Below are 23,170 nucleotides of genomic sequence, written 5' to 3' on the forward strand. Positions count from 1 at the left end.
GAGTATGTTTTGTTCTTGTCTGTTGGTGGCCAGATGTGAAGTGGCCATCCTGGAGCCTCTTAGTGAACGTGGCCGTGCAGAGTAGACAGCGGGGGGTGGTAAATCACAGACCCTAATCCATGCCACAAGCCTAAAAGCCCTACAAAAATAGGCCCCTCTAAATTGCATAACCCTTCTAAATTGCATAGGATTATCATTATCCTGTAGCATGGTGGGATCAAGTGGATATTTGCCAAGAACAATAGACGCCGGGTTGCTCTTCACTTTCTCAGTCCTGTTCCAAGAGTTAGTGCAGAGTAAGATGTGGGCGTATATCATTCTTGTTGCCACATTTACCTAGTTTAAAATAAATAAATCACATCCGAACTGATGAATCATCCTGAAAAGCTTTCAGGTTCCCCGCATCGCCCTCGTCTGAATATATCCTGGAAACCTCATCTCTCAGCCTGAGGAGCGGCTGGAGTTCACGTCCAGACACACCCCACACTCCGCCATTCATCGCCATCATCGCCGTCGCTTTTTGAGGGCGCTTAGTGGCGGAGTTCGTTTTTCTGGAAACCACGTCCGCCGCCTCCTCAAGGTCGCGGACGTCTCGGGTGGAAAACCTCTAACGTCGCACCTCTCTGTCACTTCTCTCTCTCTTTCTTCCACCATCCTCCCAACCCCAACCCCCCCCCACCCCATCTCCTCTTCCTGCTGATGCTCCTGGCAAAGGCAGTTGGCTTGACGCGCTGCAACACACGTCCAATCTGTTTCGCCTTGCAGTTAAAAACAAAAAAAAAAAATCCGAGACACAATTCTGCCAAAATGACTAAAAGGATCAGATATCTTCCCAAAGAGCCAACGTTTCCCGTTCAGCTCCGCCGATATTAGGGTCTAATAATTCAACCACGTGACACAACGTCTGTTCTCAGAAGTGAGGGAGAGGAGACGGGTTTCTTAACAAATGTTTATTGGCCAATTTACAAACCAGGACACAACTGACACACCGGTGGTCACTGGGGAGTACAGTGTATAGCACACAATCACAGAGATAATAGTGGTAACACACTCACACGCACACGCACGACACGTCCTGTCCCGTATCCTTCAGTATCCTTCACCAGTCCGGCGTCATCGTAGGTTCACGGCAAAGAGCAAACACACGTTACATTCAATAATCTGCTGTACAATATGCAATAGTTAAAAAACAATACAATATTCCTCTCAGTCCTACACCATTTAGCATCCTATCGGAGGGCATCGTCGAAAAAAGAAAAAAGTTGCAATGATGTCTTTACACAGCGTGGGGGGAAGCAAGGGAACACCAGAAATAAAGAAGAAATAATCAAATTTCAAAATAATAAAAAAAATAATAATAATTGAATTACAAATGAGAAGTGTCACTCAAAAGGCGCGCCTTTTTAACATTTCCCCGCTTGTCTCCTCTTAAGACTCCACGGCTCCGACGGCTCGCAGAGACCGGAAACCCGGGAAGGGGGAGAGCGTCACGTCCTGTCGTCCGCTTCGGGTCTAAATGAGGTTCTGAAAGCAAAACAACAGAAACGCCGTCGGCAAAGGGACTGACGCGTGGTGCTCATCCTAATGCGGCTTGTTGTCAGGCGGCATCCGAGCACTTCTTCGGTACGTATTGTGGCGAATTCGGGGGGGGGGGGGGGCAACCGCAGGAACCGCCGCAGCCGGGACGCGAACCCGTATCTCCCGCACCGCAGAGGACATCGCTAACCGCTCGACTAAAGGGTCCGACCTACTGCTCCATGCACGTTACGCTACCCCCCCCTCCTTCGGGAAGCGTGAGAAGTCGCGGCCCACCCTGATTTCGTCCACGACCTCATGTCCTCCGGCGCGGACCCACCAGTTCCTTGGCTAACGGGTCGGACCCTTTAGTCGACTGGTTAACGTTGTTGCTAGACACGAGTTCGCATCCCGGCTGTGACGGTCCGGCCGGGCTGCCCCCCCCCCAAGTAACGATCACACATGAATAGGCTCGGTAGCCCTTGGCTAACGGGTCGGACCCTTTAGTCGAGCGGCTGGCGATGTCTGCCGCGGCGTGGAAAATACGGGTTCGCGTCCCGGCCGCGGCGGTTCCTGTGGTTGCCCCCCGAATTCGTTGCAGTATTTACCACTGTCATTATTTACCATGATCAAAACTGAAGCACCGCCCTCCTTTCAATGTACTGAAAGTTAAAGGTGTAGGGGCGTCCGGGTAGCGTAGCGGCTTATTCCGTTGCCTACCAACATGAATCGCCTGTTCGAATCCCCCGTGTTACCTCTGGCTTGGTCGGGCGTCCCTACAGACACAATTGGCCGTGTCTGCGGGTGGGAAGCTGGATTTGGGTATGTTTACTGGTGGCTGCACTAGCGCCGCCTCTCCCCCTGGTGAAACTCCTCACTGTCAGGCGAAAAAAAGCGGCTGGCGACTCCACATGTCTCGGAGGAGACGTGGTAGTCTGCAGCCCTCCCCGGATCGGCAGAGGGGGTGGAGCAGCGACCGGGACGGCTCGGAGAGCGGCCAGGTACAATTGGGGAGGAAAAAAAAGGGTGGGGGTGGGGGGGGGACTGTCCTCCCAACTTCTGCTGCTGTTGTGGTCAGACTTGGGAAGGGTCTTTTAGTTACGAAACGACAAAAACCAGCCGTTACCGGGTTGCTTTCAGTCCCCTTTGAGGCGTTCCGTTGTCTCCATTTCTCAAACAAATTCACAACGTCGACCCGATGGCAAGATACAGGATGTCATGTTTCTTCTTATCAGTAGTTTGTAGGCACATTAACGACGCTAACCGAGTTATTTTCCAACCGTTGCATCACCAGTTCACCAAAGTCCACAATGACATAACCGCTAACAGGAGACGCTGAACATGACGGATTTTTTTCTAGTGTTATTCATCGATAGACGGTTTATTCGGCTGCTTTTATACTTTTTTGGGGGGATTTTTCCCCCCTTTTCTCCCCAGCTGTATCCGGCCAATTACCCCACTCTTCTGAGCCATCCCGGTTGCTGCTCCACCCCCTCCGCCGATCCGGGGAGGGCGGCAGACTACCACATGCCTCCTCCGATACATGTGGAGTCGCCAGCCGCTTCTTTTCACCTGACAGTGAGGAGTTTCGCCAGGGGGATGTAGCGCATGGGAGGATCATGCTATTCCCCCCAGTCCCCCCCCCCCAAACAGGCACCCTGACTGACCAGAGGAGGCGCTATAGTGCAGTGACCAGGACACATACCCGTATCCAGCTTCCCACCCACAGACACGACCAACCGAGTGTGTAGGGACGCCCGACCAAGCCGGAGGTAACACGGGGATTTGAACCGGCGATCCCAGAGTCGGTAGGCAACGGAATAGACCGCCACACTACCCGGATGCCCCTGCATTTATACTTTTGTCAGCAACACCCAGACTGACACACATACACAGGCACAAACATTCACACGCCACCCTTCCTCAAATCCAGAGGGCGCCTACCGCCTGCAACAGGTCAACGAGTCGAAAATATCCAAATATGTTCTCAACTGCTGCCAACACCTCAGATACACAAGAATATTCCGCTCACAATCTGGACAGACGACACAGTGTGTTATAATCGTATCAGACTGACAAGACAAGGCAACGCACACTTGATTTCTAGTCTTTCCAATCTCAGGGGCGCACATACAAAGTTTTTTGTGGTTGACCAGCTCATGCCAGCATGTTGAATTAAACATGTTTGATATGATCATGATGGTTTTAATATAATCAACTGGCCACAGTGACCCGCCCTGTTTCGCGCAGAGCAGTACAGACTTTCCACCATCTTGAAAATCAGCCATCATGACCACATCCAGGTTATAATCGGCCTTTAGTTCGTGAAGTGTGTTCTTGGCTTTAAGGGGAACAATCAATACTGAGCAGTCTTACGGCCACATACCTCTTCTCTTCTGGTAGCGGCCCCGGGGCCCCTGGGTCCCACAGAAGGCCGCGGGAAGCCCCGTCCTCCCAGGGAACCAAAGCCTGACACCTGGACCTTGGGCAGAAAGCCAGACTGGCCGTATGGGATTACATTCTCATCTGTGAATGGCAACGTAAAACCAGTTACACAAAAGCACAGCTGGAATTTATATGGGTCAAACCTTAAGCGATGGAGTAGCCCGGCTCTCGGACCCCCCGCCATCGAGCGTCCTGCTGGATGTCTGTGCTCTTACACTGATGGTTCCTTTTAAGTCCAGGAGGGGATTTGCATTTGTATGAAACATCACAATAATACATATTTATCTGCTCGCCAGTTATAGACGGCAGAACAGATGGAGTTTTTAGTAAATAAATCAAGGGCTGTCTTCCCCCACCCCCCACCATGAATCTAATTTTTTGGTTGATTGATACATGTGCCAATCATCCATACAAATGGCAGATTAAGATGCACTGGACGTACCCTGCGGTAACCACTTTGAGGCTCCTCTCTTATGGGGGGAGGGATACTCCCCCCTCTTCTGAACGGTGGGGGACTGGCTCCCCTCCGGTCTCTCCCCTGCTGTTCGGTTGCATCCCAGCACTTCCACCAATAGCTGCACAGCGTCGTTTGCAGGGGGCGGGGCCGGGGGAGGCGGGAGATCTGCGTAAGATTGACAGTTGTGTATGCATCGAAGATTTTGTTCACACCTGTAGTCTGGTTCTTCGATCAAAACATACTTACGATCGGTTTCATAATGGTCACAGCGGTTTGCATATGAAACCGACTGTTGGTTTCAGTCGTTATGCCACTGTATTGTTTACAAGAGTGGGCAAACATGAAGAGGGCAACATATGAAGAGGTGAAATGCCTCATTTCCGGAAATTAATTTTGCATGGCTTCCTGAGTTTGGTTCTGGTAAGCGTTCACGCCACAAACAAACTGAACCTCAGTTTACTTGGTAGCGGACCAAGACCCACTTTTTCTGGCAGTCTCTGTGCGGTTGTTTGGTCCGCACCGGAGTCTGAATGACATTGTTCACACCTGCCCAAACAAACATGCAAATGCACCAGAGTTCGTTGACACGGCATCAAACATGTTCGGTGTGAACACAACACAGCCTAAATGTCTGATTATATAAATGAATAAACAAATAAATAATTAAAACATAAAATACATGTAGGCTCAAGCCTCACCACAGTGTCCTCCGTCTACGACTTTTGCTCCCCTCCCTTATTACAGCCTTTATTCCCTGTCTGCCGTTATAGTCCTGTCAATCAAGGCTAAAACTGTCTGACAAAAAAACCCCAAGAAACCGAAAACCGTCTAAGTGATGTTTATTTCATGTAAACTTGGATCTCTGTCTTCCTTGGCCATTTCTCAAGTGGCTGAAAATAAAAATGAGGTTAGATGCAGTCCAGCCTGTGTGTCATACCCGCTTGGTTGTGTAGTTCTCGCCTGACTTGGCCTTCCTTTGGGGTTTTCTTCTTGGTCCTGGATCTCTGTACCTGGGCCACAGGGCTAGACACGGCTGCCAGACCAGGAGATTGTCCTGACGGGGGGGAAGAAATACCGACGTCATCCTCCAGAAAGAAACCTTCAAGGGGGAACTAAAGAATACTGCGCTAAACTCAATAAATCTGACTTGATTCTCATGTGCGGATACTTCCTGTTAGCTAACCTCATAGACTAAATTACTCGTGACACTGCGTGCTTGTGCACTGACTGCTGGAAAGTATCTCCGTGAGAGGAGGCAAGGCTGAGGAAGCACCAGAAAGGAGTTTATGGTGTGACTCAGGAGGCAAAAAGACCGACCTTTATCCTCCCCCTTGAAACTGTCCGCCCACTGGCTGACGTGGTACATCTCACTGATGTCTCGCGCTTCCATGCCGGTGAACAGATCTGGGTTGGACTGGGTGACCTGCGAGGCTGACCTGTGGCGGGCGAGAAGGTCAAAGTGCTGCAGCCGCGGGCTGTCGCCGGGCTTGTGGGCGACCTGTGGAGGGGAGGGGGGTAGCTTGGTTGGGGACTGCGGGTCAAAGGTCAGCTCCTCTCCTTTGGTGGAGTGCCGGCCAGAGAGTTCCTCCTTGGAGCCATCTGTCAAGTACGTCCTGGCCGGCAGTGGAGGACACCAGTCGTCATCCTCCTCATCCTCAGAGCTAGTGGATGAAGAGCGGGTACATTTTATGAGTATAAATCCTGACATGTGAAAACTGCAACTATTTCATATACCGTATGTTTGAGAACTTTTAACTTTGAAATATGGTGTAACTGACATCTTATATGGGTTTCAAAGTGAAAAAACCCCGGCGAGACCCCGTTAAGCATATCCACGGGGACTAGTGGAAGGTTACAGAGCAGAGGAACGTGTTTTATTTCTTATTTATTTATTTCAAGTTCACTGCCATCGGGGCTAATTTAATGGTGGACGTGTCTTTGAAAACGGAAACTACTAATGCAGACTGTCAGATGGGGGCTAATGTAATTACAAAAGACTTGTCGGAGTCAGAACAGCCCCCCCAACCCCACCCCGTTTATGTCCACAATCTAATCTGTCAGAACTAGTTAGTGGAGATGCTTTCTCGCTCTCCCTTAACCCCCCAACGCGTGAGCTACATTACCCAATCGCCGCACCGCCGCCAGACACGGCTGTTGCTAATTCCACATCTCCCCGTGCTCAAAGACCCCCAACTCCAGTTTTGTTTGACAGCCTTGACAGAGTCATAGGGCAGGTTTTGATATTCATCGGCATTAACACTCTCTGTCACGCGGTTCAGGTCCTTCATCAAGTAAATAGAGCAGAAGGCTTCAACGCGACGACAACAACATCGTCAACAACCAGCAGTACTTAACTAATTATTGTCAGAAAGTAAACGTAGACTTGAGGGGAAACAGGATCTTAACAATGTGCATCACAAAACCTTCATCCTCTTTCATTTCTGCTGCATCCCCCCCGAGAAAACTCTTGACACTCATGGTTACCTGGCTTACCTTGTTTGCTCTGCATCCTGGTCTCTCTTTTTATCATCACTGTCTTTGCTGGCAGGAAGGGGCAGGGACAGCACGTCAACCCAGTTGAGAGGGACAGGCTTAGACGGCGGGCCAACAGACCGCTGTTTTGCAAGTTTGGCTGTGAAGACAACATAACAGCTTACCGACGGCAACAATAACCAAACTAGAATTATACATAGAACCAAACTAGAATTATACATTGTTGCACTCTCACAGCTTATTTACAGGGACCAGTAATATTTGGGCATTTGGTCAAAACAATCAACTATAAATAAGTGAGCTGGAATTAAAAAGTGTCTCTTTCGTCCTTTCGTTCATTCCTTCAGTGTCCATACCATCCCAATTCAGGGTCGCAGAAAGCTGGAGGCTATCCCAGCACATACTGGGCAGAAGTAATGGAGACACGAGGGATAAACAGCCACATGATCCCAGGGCCCACACAACACCTTTACACCCCCATTCTTACATTTTCGGCAATTTTGAGTCTAGCGTTATATCCAAGGCTGTTTTTGCACTGTGGAATGAAACCCCTGCATACACGGACAGAAAACACAAAATCTGTATGGAAGGGCCGGGATAAAACCCCCGCTGCTTATCGCCGCGGGCAAGCAGCGCTAACCGCTAAGCTAATGTGTCACCTATGCGGTTTTGAGGTGATCCTTCAGGGCCTTCAGGTTCTTCTCTTCAGGCCCTACCAATATTTGGGCGGCATAATTTTTAGTTAATACAACATTAAAAATTAATAATTATAAAGTTATTGTTAAAATAATTTATTTGGGCTTTAAAAATTGTTTTGATTTGATTTCAGTTACTATCATAACTATAAACCCCCTATCTGGAGTTAGAACTTGATGATGCACTGCCGGTGCTTCTTCATACAGGTCCCGCTGTATCCTTGGTTGCAGGCTCTGCGCACAGAAAGTGTACTTGGCATAAATATAGAGTGACAACAAAATTAACCAATCAAAATTTGATTTGTGTTGATTGGGACAACCCTAGGGCTTGCTAGAAAGCCCCATGTGATGTCATCATATCAACCATTAAGTGTAGGTATTTCTTCGTACTAGCCTGCAACGGTTGGGAACCAAGAAGAATGGCCACTAACAAAGAAACTGACATCGTGGCTGATTTGCTGCGGATTCCATTTTCCAGGCGAAATTTTAAAGATAAAAAGCAAGAAACCGTCCAGACCCACGGTGCACCTGACGGGAGTTGCGAGTGCATCCTACTAAATGCCCCTACTAAGCGTCCCTCTCAGGTCGTCCATTGGTGAGTGACCACGATTTGCAGCGCATTTCCCACAGCAGCAGTTGTGTGGCGCCGTGGGAAAAAGGAAATACCTGAAAGGGAGAGACCAAGGTCTAAACTTGAGGGGCTCACATAGGCATGTGAGGGCTTCACGAGGCACTTCACCAAAGCAGAAGGTGATCGATCGTTCAATCAGAAAAGAATGAAGGATGGATTTTGTTTTCAAGTGGCTGGTGAGTGCTGCTTTATAGAGTTGAGTTGATTAAGACTGTCGCTGACAACGCTCGAATTTGCTGCTGTGAGATATACGGCCTGACTTTATCTTTTAAAAAATCTTTCCTTTATTGTTGGCTGACTATTGAGCAACATCAGCAAACGTCCACCATTGGAAGGCCAGTTGGCAGTTTTGCGAGTGCGTTTGTCTCAGTGAGATAAATAACTAGGTTTGCATAGTTTCAGCTTGTTTAGCCGGTGGTTTGAGCCCATGAGTTAACAGGTGTCAGAAGGCGATTTTGTAATGGACTCCTTTTTATGGGGAATTAATGACGTAGTTTGCATATTTTTTTTCCGATTTTAACTCCATTTTATTTGTATAGCCCATTCCATTCCATTATCCGAACCGCTTATCCTTCTCTCAGGGTCGCAGGGATGCTGGAGCCTATCCCAGCAGTCATTGGGCGGCAGGCGGGGAGACACCCTGGACAGGCCGCCAGGCCACCACACAGGGCCAACATACACACACACATACACATTTGTACCTCGGGGCAATTTAGTATGGCCGATTCACCTGACCTACATGTCTTTGGACTGTGAGAGGAAACCCACGCAGACACAAGGAAAACGTGCAAACTCCACACAGAGGATGACCCGGGACGACCCCCCAAGGCTGGACTACCCCGGGGCTCGAACCCAGGACCTTCTTGCTGCGAGGCGAATGTGCTAACCACTGTGCCACCATGCCGCCCTATTTGTATATTTGTGCCGCCCTATTTGTATAGCCCAATATCACTAATTAAAAATTTGCCTCAGGGGGCTTTACAGCAACACAACATTCTGTCCTTAGACCCTCGCATTTTAGTGGAACTTGAGGCAATTTGCTTGTTCTGACTGTGCTCTGTGTGGCGGCCATTATCAATGTGACCACTGAAGGCCCAGTATAAGACCCCAAGGTCCGCTATTGGTGTGACTTTGTTACGAACATAATAGTTTGGGACCGTTGTCTATGAAGTTTGTAATTGGAAGTAGGCCTAATACTGACCACACATTTTCAACTGAGAAGCTAACTTTAGATGTTATTCACATCACATCCTGACTGGACACTCAACATTGACATGATAAAATAGATGCTGTTACAGCAGTTCAACGGAGCTTACATTAGCTCATCTGAATGATGTTTTTAACTAACCAGTGACCCAGAAAAGCACGCTGACACACCAGAAACTCTTAAAAACTTTCATCAAAAGATGGATTGTCTGAACAGGACAAAAGTGACGGAGAACATCTCACTTGAATCTCTGTTGATGGCAAAACATGGGCAACACCAAGTTATTGAGTATGAGGGAGAGGCTCAGAGAAAATAGAGATGGATTGCAAAAGACATATTTTGCCAATATTCTCACCAATAAGGGTTATGATGTTAACTCAATTAAAAGTTTACCATTTGTCGTCTTGGTGTAGTGGAGCTTGGCGTATTCAGACCCAGACTGGATGGTCCACTGGTCTGGGTTCTGCTCCAGACCCACGATGGTGTTGTTCGACAATACCGGGGTGCTGGCATATGGGTCAGGCCCCTGGGAGTAGGGCGCGCCAGAGTAGGTGTCATAGTAGGTCAGCAGGTCCTCCTCTGCCGTCGTGTTGATGGTGCTGTATATGGGACTATCGTTGGACGCCGTGCTGTACTTCTCAGACTGGTTCGGGTAGTTGTGGACACCGACCGCTGGGCAGCAAAGAATTTGTGTTGCCATAAACCTCAACGATCATACATGCTGTCATTTCAAAGTGCATGGACCCGCTAATGGTCGAGGTTAAACGTTACATAGCCTTTACCATTGTAGTATCTGTCTGCGGAGTCCAACTTGCCAGAGCAACAGTTGACAGAGTCCTTGCTGCTCAGGGCGAGGTTCGGCGCCGGCCAGGAGTCAGCTAGCCAAGGGTAGTTGCCCATGTTTGAGCCCAACATGCCAGGCCTGGAAACAAGAGGTGAGATGATATTAATAGTTTTTTTGAGCACGGTTTTACTTTTTTCTTAAGATTTTTATCCAACTGATACGCTGAACTGATACAAACCCCCCGTTGATGATTCCGGATCCTTCACCATGAGCGAAGCCGACTGGAAAAAACAGACCAGAAAATGGCTGCTGAGGAATTTGTTGAAAAGGTTGCGACTTTCCTCTTTCAAGCAGTTTCAAAGATTTTCATGACGCATACTCCGAGACCTTGAGAGCAGGTTGTCCCACGTGGGATTAAGGCATCGGGATTTTAACTGACACTTTATCAAGGGTAAGCAAATGATCTACATACTCAACTATCACATTAAGCCTGCATTTCTTTTCTCCCCAATTGTATCCGGCCAATTACCACACTCTTCTGAGTCGTCCCGGTCGCTGCTCCATCCCCTCTGCCGATCCGGGGAGGGCTGCAGACTACCACATGCCTCCTCACCTGACAGTGAGGAGTTTCGCCAGGGGGACGTAGTGCGTGAGAGGGTCATGCTATTACCCCCAGATCCCCCTTCCCCCGAACAGGCGTCCCGACTGACCAGAGGAGGTGCTGGTGCAGCGACCGGGACGCATACCCACATCTGGCTTCCCACCCGCAGACACGGCCAGCTGTGTCTGTAGGGACGCCCGACCAAGCTGGAGGTAACACGGGGATTCGAACTGGCGATCCCTGTGTTGGTAGGCAACGGAGCATACCACTACTCTACCCGAATGCCCAAACAGACAACGTTCTAATGGGCCTGTGTGTCCACGTGTATATTCTCAAACACATGTTTTGGTCACAGTTTTCACGTTTTAAACTGTATGCTAAATGAAAACTGAATATGCAGTGAAAGGACATTCATCACTTAAAAGGAATTAAACAGTCACCGCTGGAAATACCTCATAATTCTATTAGCGACTTTGTAACTGTCACCGGCTGGAAAATAACCCGTCAGCTCGGACATCAGAGAGCGTGGCGTGTCTCCGGGGATGTATAGTGTCTCAAAGTGAAAATCCCTTTTCTTTTTTTTGCGGCGCCATTGTAAGCTTATACATATTTCACCGCTCATTATTTATGCAGATGCACAGCTGTTTGACTCTAGGGGGACATTTTTTATTCTTTCCTTCGCTTCGGGTGAAAATATTGGGAACATAATGAAGTCATGAAATATTCAGCAAATATAGACTAAACCACGAGAACTAAACTTTTGCAGATCAGGTACTGAAATGATGAGAAAGTCTTTAACAGACAATGTAGATGTGTGTGTGTGTATATATATATATATATATATATATATATATATGAATCACACATACTATGTATACTGTATATGGGGTCCATACACGATTACTAAATGGTCTTTCAAACACATATATAGTACATGTTTTTACCCCTACACTGTTGGAAAAGGACAGTTGCATACCTGCAGGTGTGTATGCAAACGAGGTGGTGTAATGTCCCAGTTGTTTCCTCCTGCGATGGCGACAGTACAGCCAACCGCTGAAGCCCATCAGGACAAACCATGAGGCCAAGCCAAGTCCAGCCATGAAGGCTGGCTGCCGGACCACGCCCGTGATCTGCTCCGACAGACTGAGGCTCTTGTTTTTCTGTACTGAAGACTTGTCCGTCGGCAGGGCTGAGAGGAGGAGAAATTGTACAATGGAAAATAAAAAACCCATGGACGGATAGAGATAAGAAGTGCCACAATCTGGACTATAAACATTTACCTTGTTAACTTTAAGCGAGCTGATACTGAGACTCAAACGTTTGCGGTCCATCATATATCACTTTTATTATCAACAACACCAGCTTTCCAGTAGCAGTAAAATATAGATATCAACTTGCAGCAGTTATACTGGTTTGCAATCTTGATGTGCTTCACATTTCACACCTAAAACATTCATCTCGCCGATGCAAACTCAGTCACACACGCTGATCCGTCATTCCACATAAACATTTCAACTGCATCTGACTCAAGTCTTGTGAGATCAGCGGTGCATCTCTTTCTTTCTGCGGTTGCTTTCGAAAGACAGTTTGAGTGACTCACAGAGGAACAGGTTGACGGGTGGGCTGTGGGCGCCCACGCCGAGGCTGGTGACGGCGGCCACCACCACGCTGTAGTGGACGTCCGGCAGCAGGCCTGACAGCAGGATGGACAGCACCGAGCCGTCCACCGTCCGGTTGATTTGACTCTCCTGCTCCGGGTCGTTGCTCAGACACCAGACCTGAACACCAGAACACGCAAAGGCCGCGACAGACGGGGGTATCAGAAACCACACAATATGCTGCAATTTCAGGTTTCTAACGTAGCTAGTTTTAAAATGTGAGCTTGGTTTGGTGCCAGGTTCGACACGGAACAGAAATGACATAAAAACAGCATTCGAAAGGGTATACACAGTACGGCAGCAATACTACAGTAAATACTGAAGTATATATCGTAGTGGACACTTAATGGACGTATGGACATAATTCACCACAGCCTGTTGTTGAATTAAGTTGACATGCTCACTTTAAGAGCTCAGCGGGTAGCCATGGTAACGTAGCGCCATCATTGTTGAGGGAGGTGTGTGAAAATATAAAAATAAATAAATAAACAACACACGCGTTCATGTAGTCAAAGAAAGAAGATGTTCGTCTGTTTCCCCAACGTCCACCCTGGTGACCCCAACGTTTGTCTGCTGGATGTTTCCAGGGACGGCTCTTCACCAACTTGAGGACTACTGCGGTTCCTCTCAAGCTGCCTGAATTCTGGGAGTCGTCGGTCTCAGCTTGGTTTGCGCAGACAGAAGCGCAGTTCACGTTGCAGGAAATCACCGTGGATGCCACAAAATACTGTTATGTGGTGTCGGACCTCAGGAGTTCAACAGCAACCAGAGTGGTCGAGTTCCTGCGCATGCCGTTCGGCCTCAAGAATGCTGCGCAGACATTCCAGTGCCTCATGGATTCACTTCTACGGGACCTGCCTTTCATCTTCGTCTGTCTAGATGACTTAATGGACTTATGGACATAATTCACCATAGCCTGTTGTCGTATTAAGTTGCCGTGCTCACTTTAAGAGCTCAGCGGGTAGCCATGGTAACGCAGCGCCATGTTTGTTGAGGGCGGTGTGAAAATATAAAAAAATAAATGACACATATGTCCATGTAGTCAAGGAGAGAAGATGTTCGTCTGTTTTCGCCCAACTTCCACAATATATATACAAATGACAGAACAACTCAATCTTTAGGGCAGCACGGTGGCGCAGTGGTTAGCGCGGTAGCCTCACAGCAAGAAGGTCCTGGGTTCGAGCCCCAGGGTAGTCCAACCTTGGGGGGTCGTCCTGGGTCGTCCTCTGTGTGGAGTTTGCATGTTCTCCCCGTGTCTGTGTGGGTTTCCTCCGGGGGCTCCGGTTTCCTCCCACAGTCCAAAGACATGTAGGTCAGGTGAATCGGCCGTACTAAATTGTCCCTAGGTATGAATGTGTGTGTGTGTCGGCCCTGTGTGATGGTCTGGCGACCTGTCCAGGGTGTCTCCCCGCCTACCGCCCAATGACTGCTGGGATAGGCTCCAGCATCCCCGCGACCCTGAGAGCAGGATAAGCGGTTTTATATATATATATACACTACCGTTCAAAAGTTTGGGATCACCCAAACAATTTTGTGTTTTCCATGAAAAGTCACACTTATTCACCACCATATGTTGTGAAATGAATAGAAAATAGAGTCAAGACATTGACAAGGTTAGAAATAATGATTTGTATTTGAAATAAGATTTTTTTTACATCAAACTTTGCTTTCGTCAAAGAATCCTCCATTTGCAGCAATTACAGCATTGCAGACCTTTGGCATTCTAGCTGTTAATTTGTTGAGGTAATCTGGAGAAATTGCACCCCACACTTCCAGAAGCAGCTCCCACAAGTTGGATTGGTTGGATGGGCACTTCTTTGAGCAGATTGAGTTTCTGGAGCATCACATTTGTGGGGTCAATTAAACGCTCAAAATGGCCAGAAAAAGAGAACTTTCATCTGAAACTCGACAGTCTATTCTTGTTCTTAGAAATGAAGGCTATTCCATGCGAGAAATTGCTAAGAAATTGAAGATTTCCTACACCGGTGTGTACTACTCCCTTCAGAGGACAGCACAAACAGGCTCTAACCAGAGTAGAAAAAGAAGTGGGAGGCCGCGTTGCACAACTGAGCAAGAAGATAAGTACATTAGAGTCTCTAGTTTGAGAAACAGACGCCTCACAGGTCCCCAACTGGCATCTTCATTAAATAGTACCTGTTAGAGCCTGTTTGTGCTGTCCTCTGAAGGGAGTAGTACACACCGGTGTAGGAAATCTTCAATTTCTTAGCAATTTCTCGCATGGAATAGCCTTCATTTCTAAGAACAAGAATAGACTGTCGAGTTTCAGATGAAAGTTCTCTTTTTCTGGCCATTTTGAGCGTTTAATTGACCCCACAAATGTGATGCTCCAGAAACTCAATCTGCTCAAAGAAGTGCCCATCCAACCAATCCAACTTGTGGGAGCTGCTTCTGGAAGTGTGGGGTGCAATTTCTCCAGATTACCTCAACAAATTAACAGCTAGAATGCCAAAGGTCTGCAATGCTGTAATTGCTGCAAATGGAGGATTCTTTGACGAAAGCAAAGTTTGATGTAAAAAAAATCTTATTTCAAATACAAATCATTATTTCTAACCTTGTCAATGTCTTGACTCTATTTTCTATTCATTTCACAACATATGGTGGTGAATAAGTGTGACTTTTCATGGAAAACACGAAATTGTTTGGGTGATCCCAAACTTTTGAACGGTAGTGTATATATATATATATATATATATATATATATATATATATATATATACATACACACACACACACACACACACACATACATACATACATACATACATACATACACGTATATGTGTGTGTGTGTGTATGTGTGTGTGTGTGTGTGTATATATATACATATATATATATATAGAATATTTTATATCATATATTGTTTCTGTATATTATGTATATACTATATATGCTTATCTTGTTATGTCAGAATCAGTATCAGAACTTTATCGGTCAAGTGTGCCCATGCACACAAGGAATCTGACTCCGGTTCACAGCAGCTTCTATCACTTGCAAACATCATTCACACAAACAAAAAACAAAACAAAACAAAAAAGAAAAAACAAAGGAACAGGACATTGGAGGCAAGCATGTCCTATGATGTATCTCATCAAGGCAGCGTACTGTATTATGAAAAATTCCCACATTTTTTTATTTTATCACAATATTTACTGCTACTGACAGGAAAGGTGAATGACAATGGCTATGAGTCATGGGTTCACACATTAGGGATCACATGTTGTGCCCCTGTAGGCCAAAATCACACATTAACAGATGTACTGCCTTCCTCTCACCCGCTCATTCATTTCAACTGTGAGCATCCCTCGCTCTTGGTGAAGGTGTTTTCTAATGCTGAATCTTCTTTTTCCATGTCAGTCATTTCTGAGTCGACTGACACGACTGTGAAACAATGCGCTGAATATTCAGCCATGTCAACACGGCAGCGTTTAGATGCTGGTTGCATGCTGACTCAGTGTTCAGTGCTGTCGCCTCTCAGCATGGCGGTCTTGGGTTCGGTGTCAGTCTCTCTGTGTGTAGTTTTCATATTATCCCAGTGTTTGTGAGGGTTACCTTTGGGTACCCCTGTTTCCTCCCAAACTCATGCAAAGACATGCAAGTTGGGACACTGAAATTGCCTATAGGTGTGAATGGGAGTTTTGTGTCAGGGCCTTGTGTTGAAATGTTAAGCTGTCGGATGTGGAAAATGCTGTTTTTGAGTGTGAGCCGAGCTTTAGGCTGCTCAGCTTTAGGCTTCACAAACTTCATGTCCGGCACAATATGGCCAAGGAACTTTTACAGTTGTTTTACAATTACACTTGTGCCTCTCTCATGACCTGCAGCATGTGGAAACAGACGCAATCTCAGGACAAAAAAATAGAGACCATTTGTTCCATTCTAATGGGTTTTTTTTATCCCCGCCAGGTAGATGGCCTTGGAGGCGATGGTTGCGCGCGTGTGTGTGTTCGCAGCTAACTACTGGACCTATCAGCCTAAAGATTTTGTGCAGTTATGACTGTATAATGAAGAAACTTTTGTGGTTTTGGTAATTCAAAACCTTCAGAAAAACATTTGCTCGCCATTCCCTCTCTTCATTCACTCTCTAGCTCGCTTGACCAAGGCCGCTCTCTATCGCCGCTCTCTATCGCCGCCCAATCTGAGTCAACTGGCTCACATCTACAGTTGACTCGGATCAGGCAGCAACATGATGAAAAGTTATTTAAAGAATTTTGATAATCCAGGAAAAACTTCCTCTAGGTCGAAGTCAAAACAGGAAGTGTTGCATAATCTTGCTGCTGCCTGATCTGAGTCAACCGTAGAGCGTGTGAGTCAAGCGTGCACGTTCGTAAACAGTTTACCTAGCTTTATTATATTGTGAAAATAAAGATAGGGTTAGGGTTAGACCAAAATGGCTGCATAGCAAACCTTTTCTGGGCCTGTCAGCCTAATAACTTCTGTGCACCGTTATGACCGTATGATCAAGGACCTCTTGTGGTTGTGGTGATTCAAAACCTTTGAAAAACCTGTTTTATACCGCAATTGAGTGCCACCTCCTCAGCTGGTTTTTCAGCTAAGCCTGCACACCGGAGAAGGGGTGATGATAACACAGGCAGTGCCTCCGTATTTTCTCTTCTCCCGGTAGGCGAAAAAAGAGGTGGTTTGTCGCCAAGTCCGAGGGCCGGAGAAGGGGAGATAAGCCTGGCGGGGATCTGCACTCGACCGAGTGCACTCCTTTACTTTCTTCAGTCTTTATTTCTCACACAGTGCATTGATGATTAGTAATCAGTGTTCTGCACACACTACTGGACAAATGATGAGGACTCTGTTCTTCTCAAAGGCACAAAACGGATGACAAGGACAGTCGGTGTTCAGCACGTAATCTGATGAAAAACTGGTTCCCATTCCACAGCCGTGCACGTACTGGCAACAGATAAAAACACTTCTAGTTATTGCCGACTATTCATTTAAATCAACAATCTTGAAAGTATGCCACCAGCAGATTTTATGTTGCCTGTGTGAAATCAAAACGCCGTAGGTTCAAAATGCTTGTTTCCCCTTGTTTTGTTTTCCACCTCCCGTGCACGTCTGACGTAACCGTCTCACCGCTGATCAGTCCGAAGTGAAGATGAAAGAAAAAGACTGAGGTAAATTCTTTATCAGCCCGTGCAGTCGTCTTCTCCGGACCGGCGTGGTCTCACCTGTTTCGGTGCTTAGACACGATTAGCAGCAAAATCCTCCGGCGCTGGCAAGGGCCTTTGTTTTCCTGTGGGGATGGTGTTCCACTGCAGCACTACCTTCCAGCACTCGAACTCAAGCGTTGTAGCGCTCTGCTCACAGCTCAGCCGGTTTGAACCTTGAACTCGTTTGCCGCTTACCTTTTCAAAGCACAACCAGTGATTTGACGGCGTGAAGTAACGTACGTGATTAGGGCAACGAGCGATCTGATCAAAATGGAAGCAAAACTCATTATACGCGCATCTGGTTTACCTGAGCAGTACAACAACAGCTTTTAAGCATCCAAATCTTTTTTTCTGCAATTTACTGCTGAAGCATGAAATAGTCCCAAACAATGACCGGAACTGAAAAACTACTAGAACAAGACCGTGGTTGTCAAAATAAATACCCAATTGAGACGGGTGCTCTGGTTTCCTCCCACAGTCCAAAGACACATAGGTCAGGTGAATCGGCCGTACTAAATTGTCCCTAGGTGTGAATGTGTGTGTCGGCCCTGTGATGGTCTGGTGGCCTGTCCAGGGTGTCACCCCGCCTGCCGCCCAGTGACTGCTGGGATAGGCTCCAGCATCCCCGCAACTCTGAGTAGGATAAGCGGTTTGGATAACGGATGGATAGAAGTATGGTTTGCTGTATTATTCCTATATCTATTGTTGTAATTATATTTTATCATGCTCTCTATTATCATCACTGTTATTTTTTTCCCTATTTCATGCTTAATCTTCACATCATTTCACCCCTTGTTGTTTCCTAATTGTGAGGTGTGTTGAGACCCTCGTGGTGATAATGCACCTTAAATAAATAATCCGTTAAACCTTTAACATCTTATCATGACCTCATAAGAAAAAATAATGCTTGGCCCAACATCGGCATTCAGGTTTGTGGATTCGGCTGTCATTATTTGATATGGTTTGGTGTAGTAGCCTCGGGTACATTGCCTAGCTGCTGTTCTACAGGGGCCCGCAGAGTTATTTTCATCATTTGTTTGCAGGTTTGGAAATAGAGAGTGAGAACATTTCCCACTCTCTATTTCCAAACCTGCCTCCATGATGACATAGCTACTTGATCGCTCATCATGAGGAGGATACGGGGGGACGCTGACGCCCTCACACTTGTCAAGCTTGTGTAAGCATCTTTACAGACAATTTTGCTAAGACTGGAGTCTCACCTTGTACTCTTGAATGATGCCACTTTGAATGTTATGCGGTGGAGGTTCCCATGACACACTGATGCTGGAGGTGTTGCTGAGCTTTACCACCGACACAGCCTGTGGAGGGGCGCTTAAGACTGGGGACAAAACGACAAGGGAAATTATTGAGTTGTTTAAACACGCACACGCGCACGTACGCACATGCACGCACACACACACACACACACACAGCAATATTCACTCCCCTCTTATCCAAACCTGGGTTGGTATTCAACCGGGGTCAAAACCTACACCAAACTTTACCCTTCTCTCCTCTTACACCGATTCTAGGTCATAAACTTTATCAATTTCTGTGTACACAAACCTGCTAGCTTGCTCAAATGACACAACTTCCCAGTTGCAACTTTCAACCAATCACTGACCTGCACTATACATTTGTTCCACCCCCAAGCTGTCAATCACAACAAAACCGTAAGGCGCCATTAATTTTTTGATTTAACCTTTATTTAACCAGGAGACTCCCATAGAGATGAAGAATCTCTTTTTCAAGGGAGACCCAAGCCAGTCCAAATTCGTATTTTGTCAACGTGAGAGTCTGTTCAAATCTGACTGTTTATCAGCCAACCTCGACGCAATTTCTCAGGTAATTCTGCAACGTTTTCATTAATATGGAGAAAATGTAAACCTATGTGAGACCTAAGAACCAAAACAACTTAGGGGGAAATGGTCTGCATTTATGTGAGCCGTGGCAGATGCTGTAAATTGGCAATGACTCATGTAATTATGATCCTTTGGCCTATAAACAGCTAAATTGTCTGTCCTTTTTTCTCACTTGTGTATCTTAAAACACATAATATTGCAGTTCTTTATATGAAACGTGCAATATCACACAGCTTTCAGTCGGTTGATCGATTTAATTCGCGACACTGGTGTCATCAATGCAGGTTAAAAAAACAACACTAATGACCGGGGCTACGCTCTACAGGTGATCGCTATAGCAGTGGAAGACAGGCGGTGGGGATGTTCCCCTGTAATGCTTACCCTCCTCAGGGGTGCGCAGCAGGACCATGAGACTGTCGACACCCTGCAACTCGTTGAAGTAAGGGCGAATCTTGACCTCGTAGTCAGTATCGCTGTGCAGGTCCGTTAAGATGGCGCTCTGTTCCGGCGTGGCCTCCACATCCTGGAACAACCAGGAGCTGCCGATGGTCCGGTAAAACAGACGGTAGCCCTGAATGTACCGAGACTGATGGGCCACCTGGGGGGGGAGCACAGGGCCAAACAAATGTACAATGAATGGGAGAAACACTCTCTCAAACTCCCGTTTCCACTTCCAGGTTACGCAGATCCTTCAACCGCTCACTGCTGCCTTTTGCAACTGAAGGATGATGTGACGTTGTGGTTGCTCTTACTACCCCAGGGTTGTGGAATAGACTACCCCTGTGTATTAGGTCTGCTCCCACTACTGATTCATGTAAGTCCCGTCTTCAAAACCCATCTCTACTCCCTGGCTACTGCTTCTTCCTCATGTGCCCTGTATTGTTCTTATTGTTTTCTGCATTGTATTGCATTTTATTGTACTGTGCTGTATTGTGTTGTATTATGTTTTATTGTCGGTGTCATTGTATTGTGTGTGTTGTGTCATAATTATTTGCACTGTATGTTCTGTCCAGACTTTTATTCATTACTACTGCTAATGTTTTTCCAGCACTGTGGTCAACACTGGTTGAAATGTGCTGAAATGTGTGAAATTTGCTGTACATATAAATCTAACTTGACTCTCAACACTGACCAGAGGCAGAACGAGTTGTGTAGCGAGTAATTCACAATCATGTATTTCAAAATCAAAATGGCTGACCAAAATGAAAAACGAGAAGTATTTTGTGCAGTTTTTAATGTTTAAAGCCAACCCTGAACCAGTTTACATGGCTGGAATAGCAGATGTTTGTGTACTCACAGTCCAGGAGACCTTGGCGCTGGAAGGAGACAGAACCACAGGGTTCTGCAGGTAAACAGAAACTTCCCCCAGTTCCCGCTGCACCTGTCTGTGGTCCACACCCTGCTCCGTCGGACTCCCGTCTGAAACAATGAAATATCGCTCAGGCTCGGCCGAATAGCGCACTAGCACGCTAACACACAGCTTTTTAAAGAAACACTTTTGGAGGAGTTCCAGCGTGTCTCGGTGCACAACAGCGGTGTCACACAGGGACAGCAATTATTTTTTCAGAATTCATATGCAAAATCCATTTTTACAAACTATGCTGGAAGCCAACCATCAGCTTTATAAATATCACTGTATAAGTGTGACGTTATAAGGATCGACACTGCAAGAGAAATCATCTTAAAAAGGAATAGAATAGAATACATGAGGTAATCTCCGTTTATGCTGAAAAGCACAGAAAGTTCCTATTTCAAAGCAATTTTATGCCATTTCCAAGTAAGAGGCCATTTAAAAAAAGAAAAGAAAAAAAGATTATAACCCAATTTCAGTGATTTCACAGATCTTTTTTCCATTTGAATGAAACAAACTGCTTTCAGTGCACGAAGCACATTTTTCTCACACAATAACTACTCACTGCCCTGATCATTGGGTGAATGAGGAGTAAAACCCACTGATTCAGCAGATCTTCTCCAAAGTGACTACGAAAACAACAAATGTACAAAAACTAGACCCAGATCTCGCGTCTGGCTTGGTCAGAAATGATTGGTTGTTTTCACCGGAGCTTGTGAGTGATGTCGCCAGAGGGGTCAGTTCTGATTGGGTCGTTCAGTCCTGTGATCTTTGTTCTAACAAGACCATGATGAAATTTCAAGTAGTACTGACACCATGTTTTATATGCACATAACTGACATTTAATACTGTTCCAATCCTGCCAAAACAAGGTCAGTTGCCCTCTCCATCATAGGACTTCTTTAAAGAGACAAATTAAATCAACCCACAAGTAATTCTTTCCCTTCTGCTTTAAAGGTCCCGTGAATGAAACCAAACGGCTGGGTGGGGATTTCCTGAAGGGAGGGAGATTGATTTGACTGACAGCCAATCACAGCCAGACATTTTTAGGAGAATGTGGATATTGATATGCTATTGGCTAGTTTTGGTTTGGTGGTAGAAAATCACTTGTATTCTCTCAATCTCGCCCCTATTCGGCGGACATTTTGTTTAGTGTACTTCTGCAAGTGAAGGATGATGGAACTAAAAAAAAAAATCACTATTTGTCAAGAAGAGAAAAAAATATTCTTATAAACACTTTTAACAGAATATCTTTTTATGAATTTCTAGAATATAGTGTTAAGCAGATGTAAATCGAGTGCAGATAAAAGAGGTAACAGGAATCAAGATGCATTATTTCATTTCATGGGACCTTTAAGGGAAGTTGTGTTGTATTGTAGGACTCAGTGGAGATGGACCTGTTAGTTTATAATGCACACTCACCCTGTGTTCTGATGGGCTCGGAGATCGGGCTGGGATCACTGAGGCCGTAAGAGTTTACTGCCCTGACAATGAACAGATAAACTGTGTTGGGGAAAAGCCCAACAACTGTGTGCCGCTCCTGCTTCACATGGTTGGCCACAGTCTGCCAGGCACTGCCCACTGATTGGCTGGGAAGGAAGGAAATGGACAGGGCTGCACCAGTCACTCATGACATTCTTTAATATGTTTGTAAAGTCCTTTCTAAGTGTGTAGTCTTTTCTTTTTTTGGGGGGGGGGTTTCCCCCTTTTTCTCCCCCAATTTTATTTGACCAATTACCCCACTCTTCCAAGCTGTCCGGTCACTGCTCCACCCCCTCTGCTGACCTGGGGAGGGCTGCAAACTGCCACATGCCTCCTTCAATACATGTGGAGTCGCCTGCCGCCTCTTTTCACCTGACAGCGAGGATGAGATTCACCAGGAGGACATAGCGCGTGGGAAGATCACGCTATTCCCCCCAGTTCCCCTTCCCCCCCGAACAGGCGCCCTGACCAACCAGAGGAGGAGGCGCTAGTGCAGCGATCAGGACACATACCCACATCTGGCTTCCCACCCGCAGACACAGCCAATTGCATCTGTAGGGACACCCGACCAAGCCGGAGGTAACATGGGGACTCGATCCAGCAATTCCCGAGTTGGTAGGCAATGGAATAGACCACTACACAACCCGGACGCCCCTTAAGTGTGTAGTCTTAATTAGTGAATTTACCAGCAATTAAGGAGCAATTTACCAGTTTGGGTTGCACTGCTCGAACATAAGGTATGATGTAGCTAGCAAAGCCTGAGAAATGTGTAAATCGGTTACTAGGCAAACATCACAGCAGCCAGCCAATCA

General features: G+C 46.5%; 1 protein-coding gene across 1 annotated transcript in view; it reads right to left on the minus strand.

Moving 5' to 3' along the window:
* The window catches only part of LOC130132850 (roundabout homolog 2-like), a gene marked incomplete at its 3' end in the record, with an annotated part of 43,239 nt that overhangs the window by 4,261 nt on the left and 15,808 nt on the right, over positions 1-23,170 (minus strand). The window contains exons 11-24 of the mRNA XM_056301871.1: positions 22,299-22,465; positions 20,823-20,944; positions 19,907-20,123; positions 18,884-19,002; positions 12,429-12,606; positions 11,805-12,017; positions 10,466-10,508; positions 10,226-10,365; positions 9,837-10,115; positions 6,911-7,049; positions 5,742-6,078; positions 5,355-5,484; positions 4,403-4,582; positions 3,944-4,041 (exon numbers count right to left, since the gene is read on the minus strand). Coding sequence (XP_056157846.1) covers positions 3,944-4,041; positions 4,403-4,582; positions 5,355-5,484; positions 5,742-6,078; positions 6,911-7,049; positions 9,837-10,115; positions 10,226-10,365; positions 10,466-10,508; positions 11,805-12,017; positions 12,429-12,606; positions 18,884-19,002; positions 19,907-20,123; positions 20,823-20,944; positions 22,299-22,465 — 2,362 coding nt within the window. The remainder of the gene's footprint in view (positions 1-3,943; positions 4,042-4,402; positions 4,583-5,354; positions 5,485-5,741; positions 6,079-6,910; positions 7,050-9,836; positions 10,116-10,225; positions 10,366-10,465; positions 10,509-11,804; positions 12,018-12,428; positions 12,607-18,883; positions 19,003-19,906; positions 20,124-20,822; positions 20,945-22,298; positions 22,466-23,170) is intronic.

The sequence above is a fragment of the Lampris incognitus genome, unplaced genomic scaffold, assembly GCF_029633865.1.
Source record: "Lampris incognitus isolate fLamInc1 unplaced genomic scaffold, fLamInc1.hap2 scaffold_187, whole genome shotgun sequence".
NCBI classification, from domain to species: Eukaryota; Metazoa; Chordata; class Actinopteri; order Lampriformes; family Lampridae; genus Lampris; species Lampris incognitus.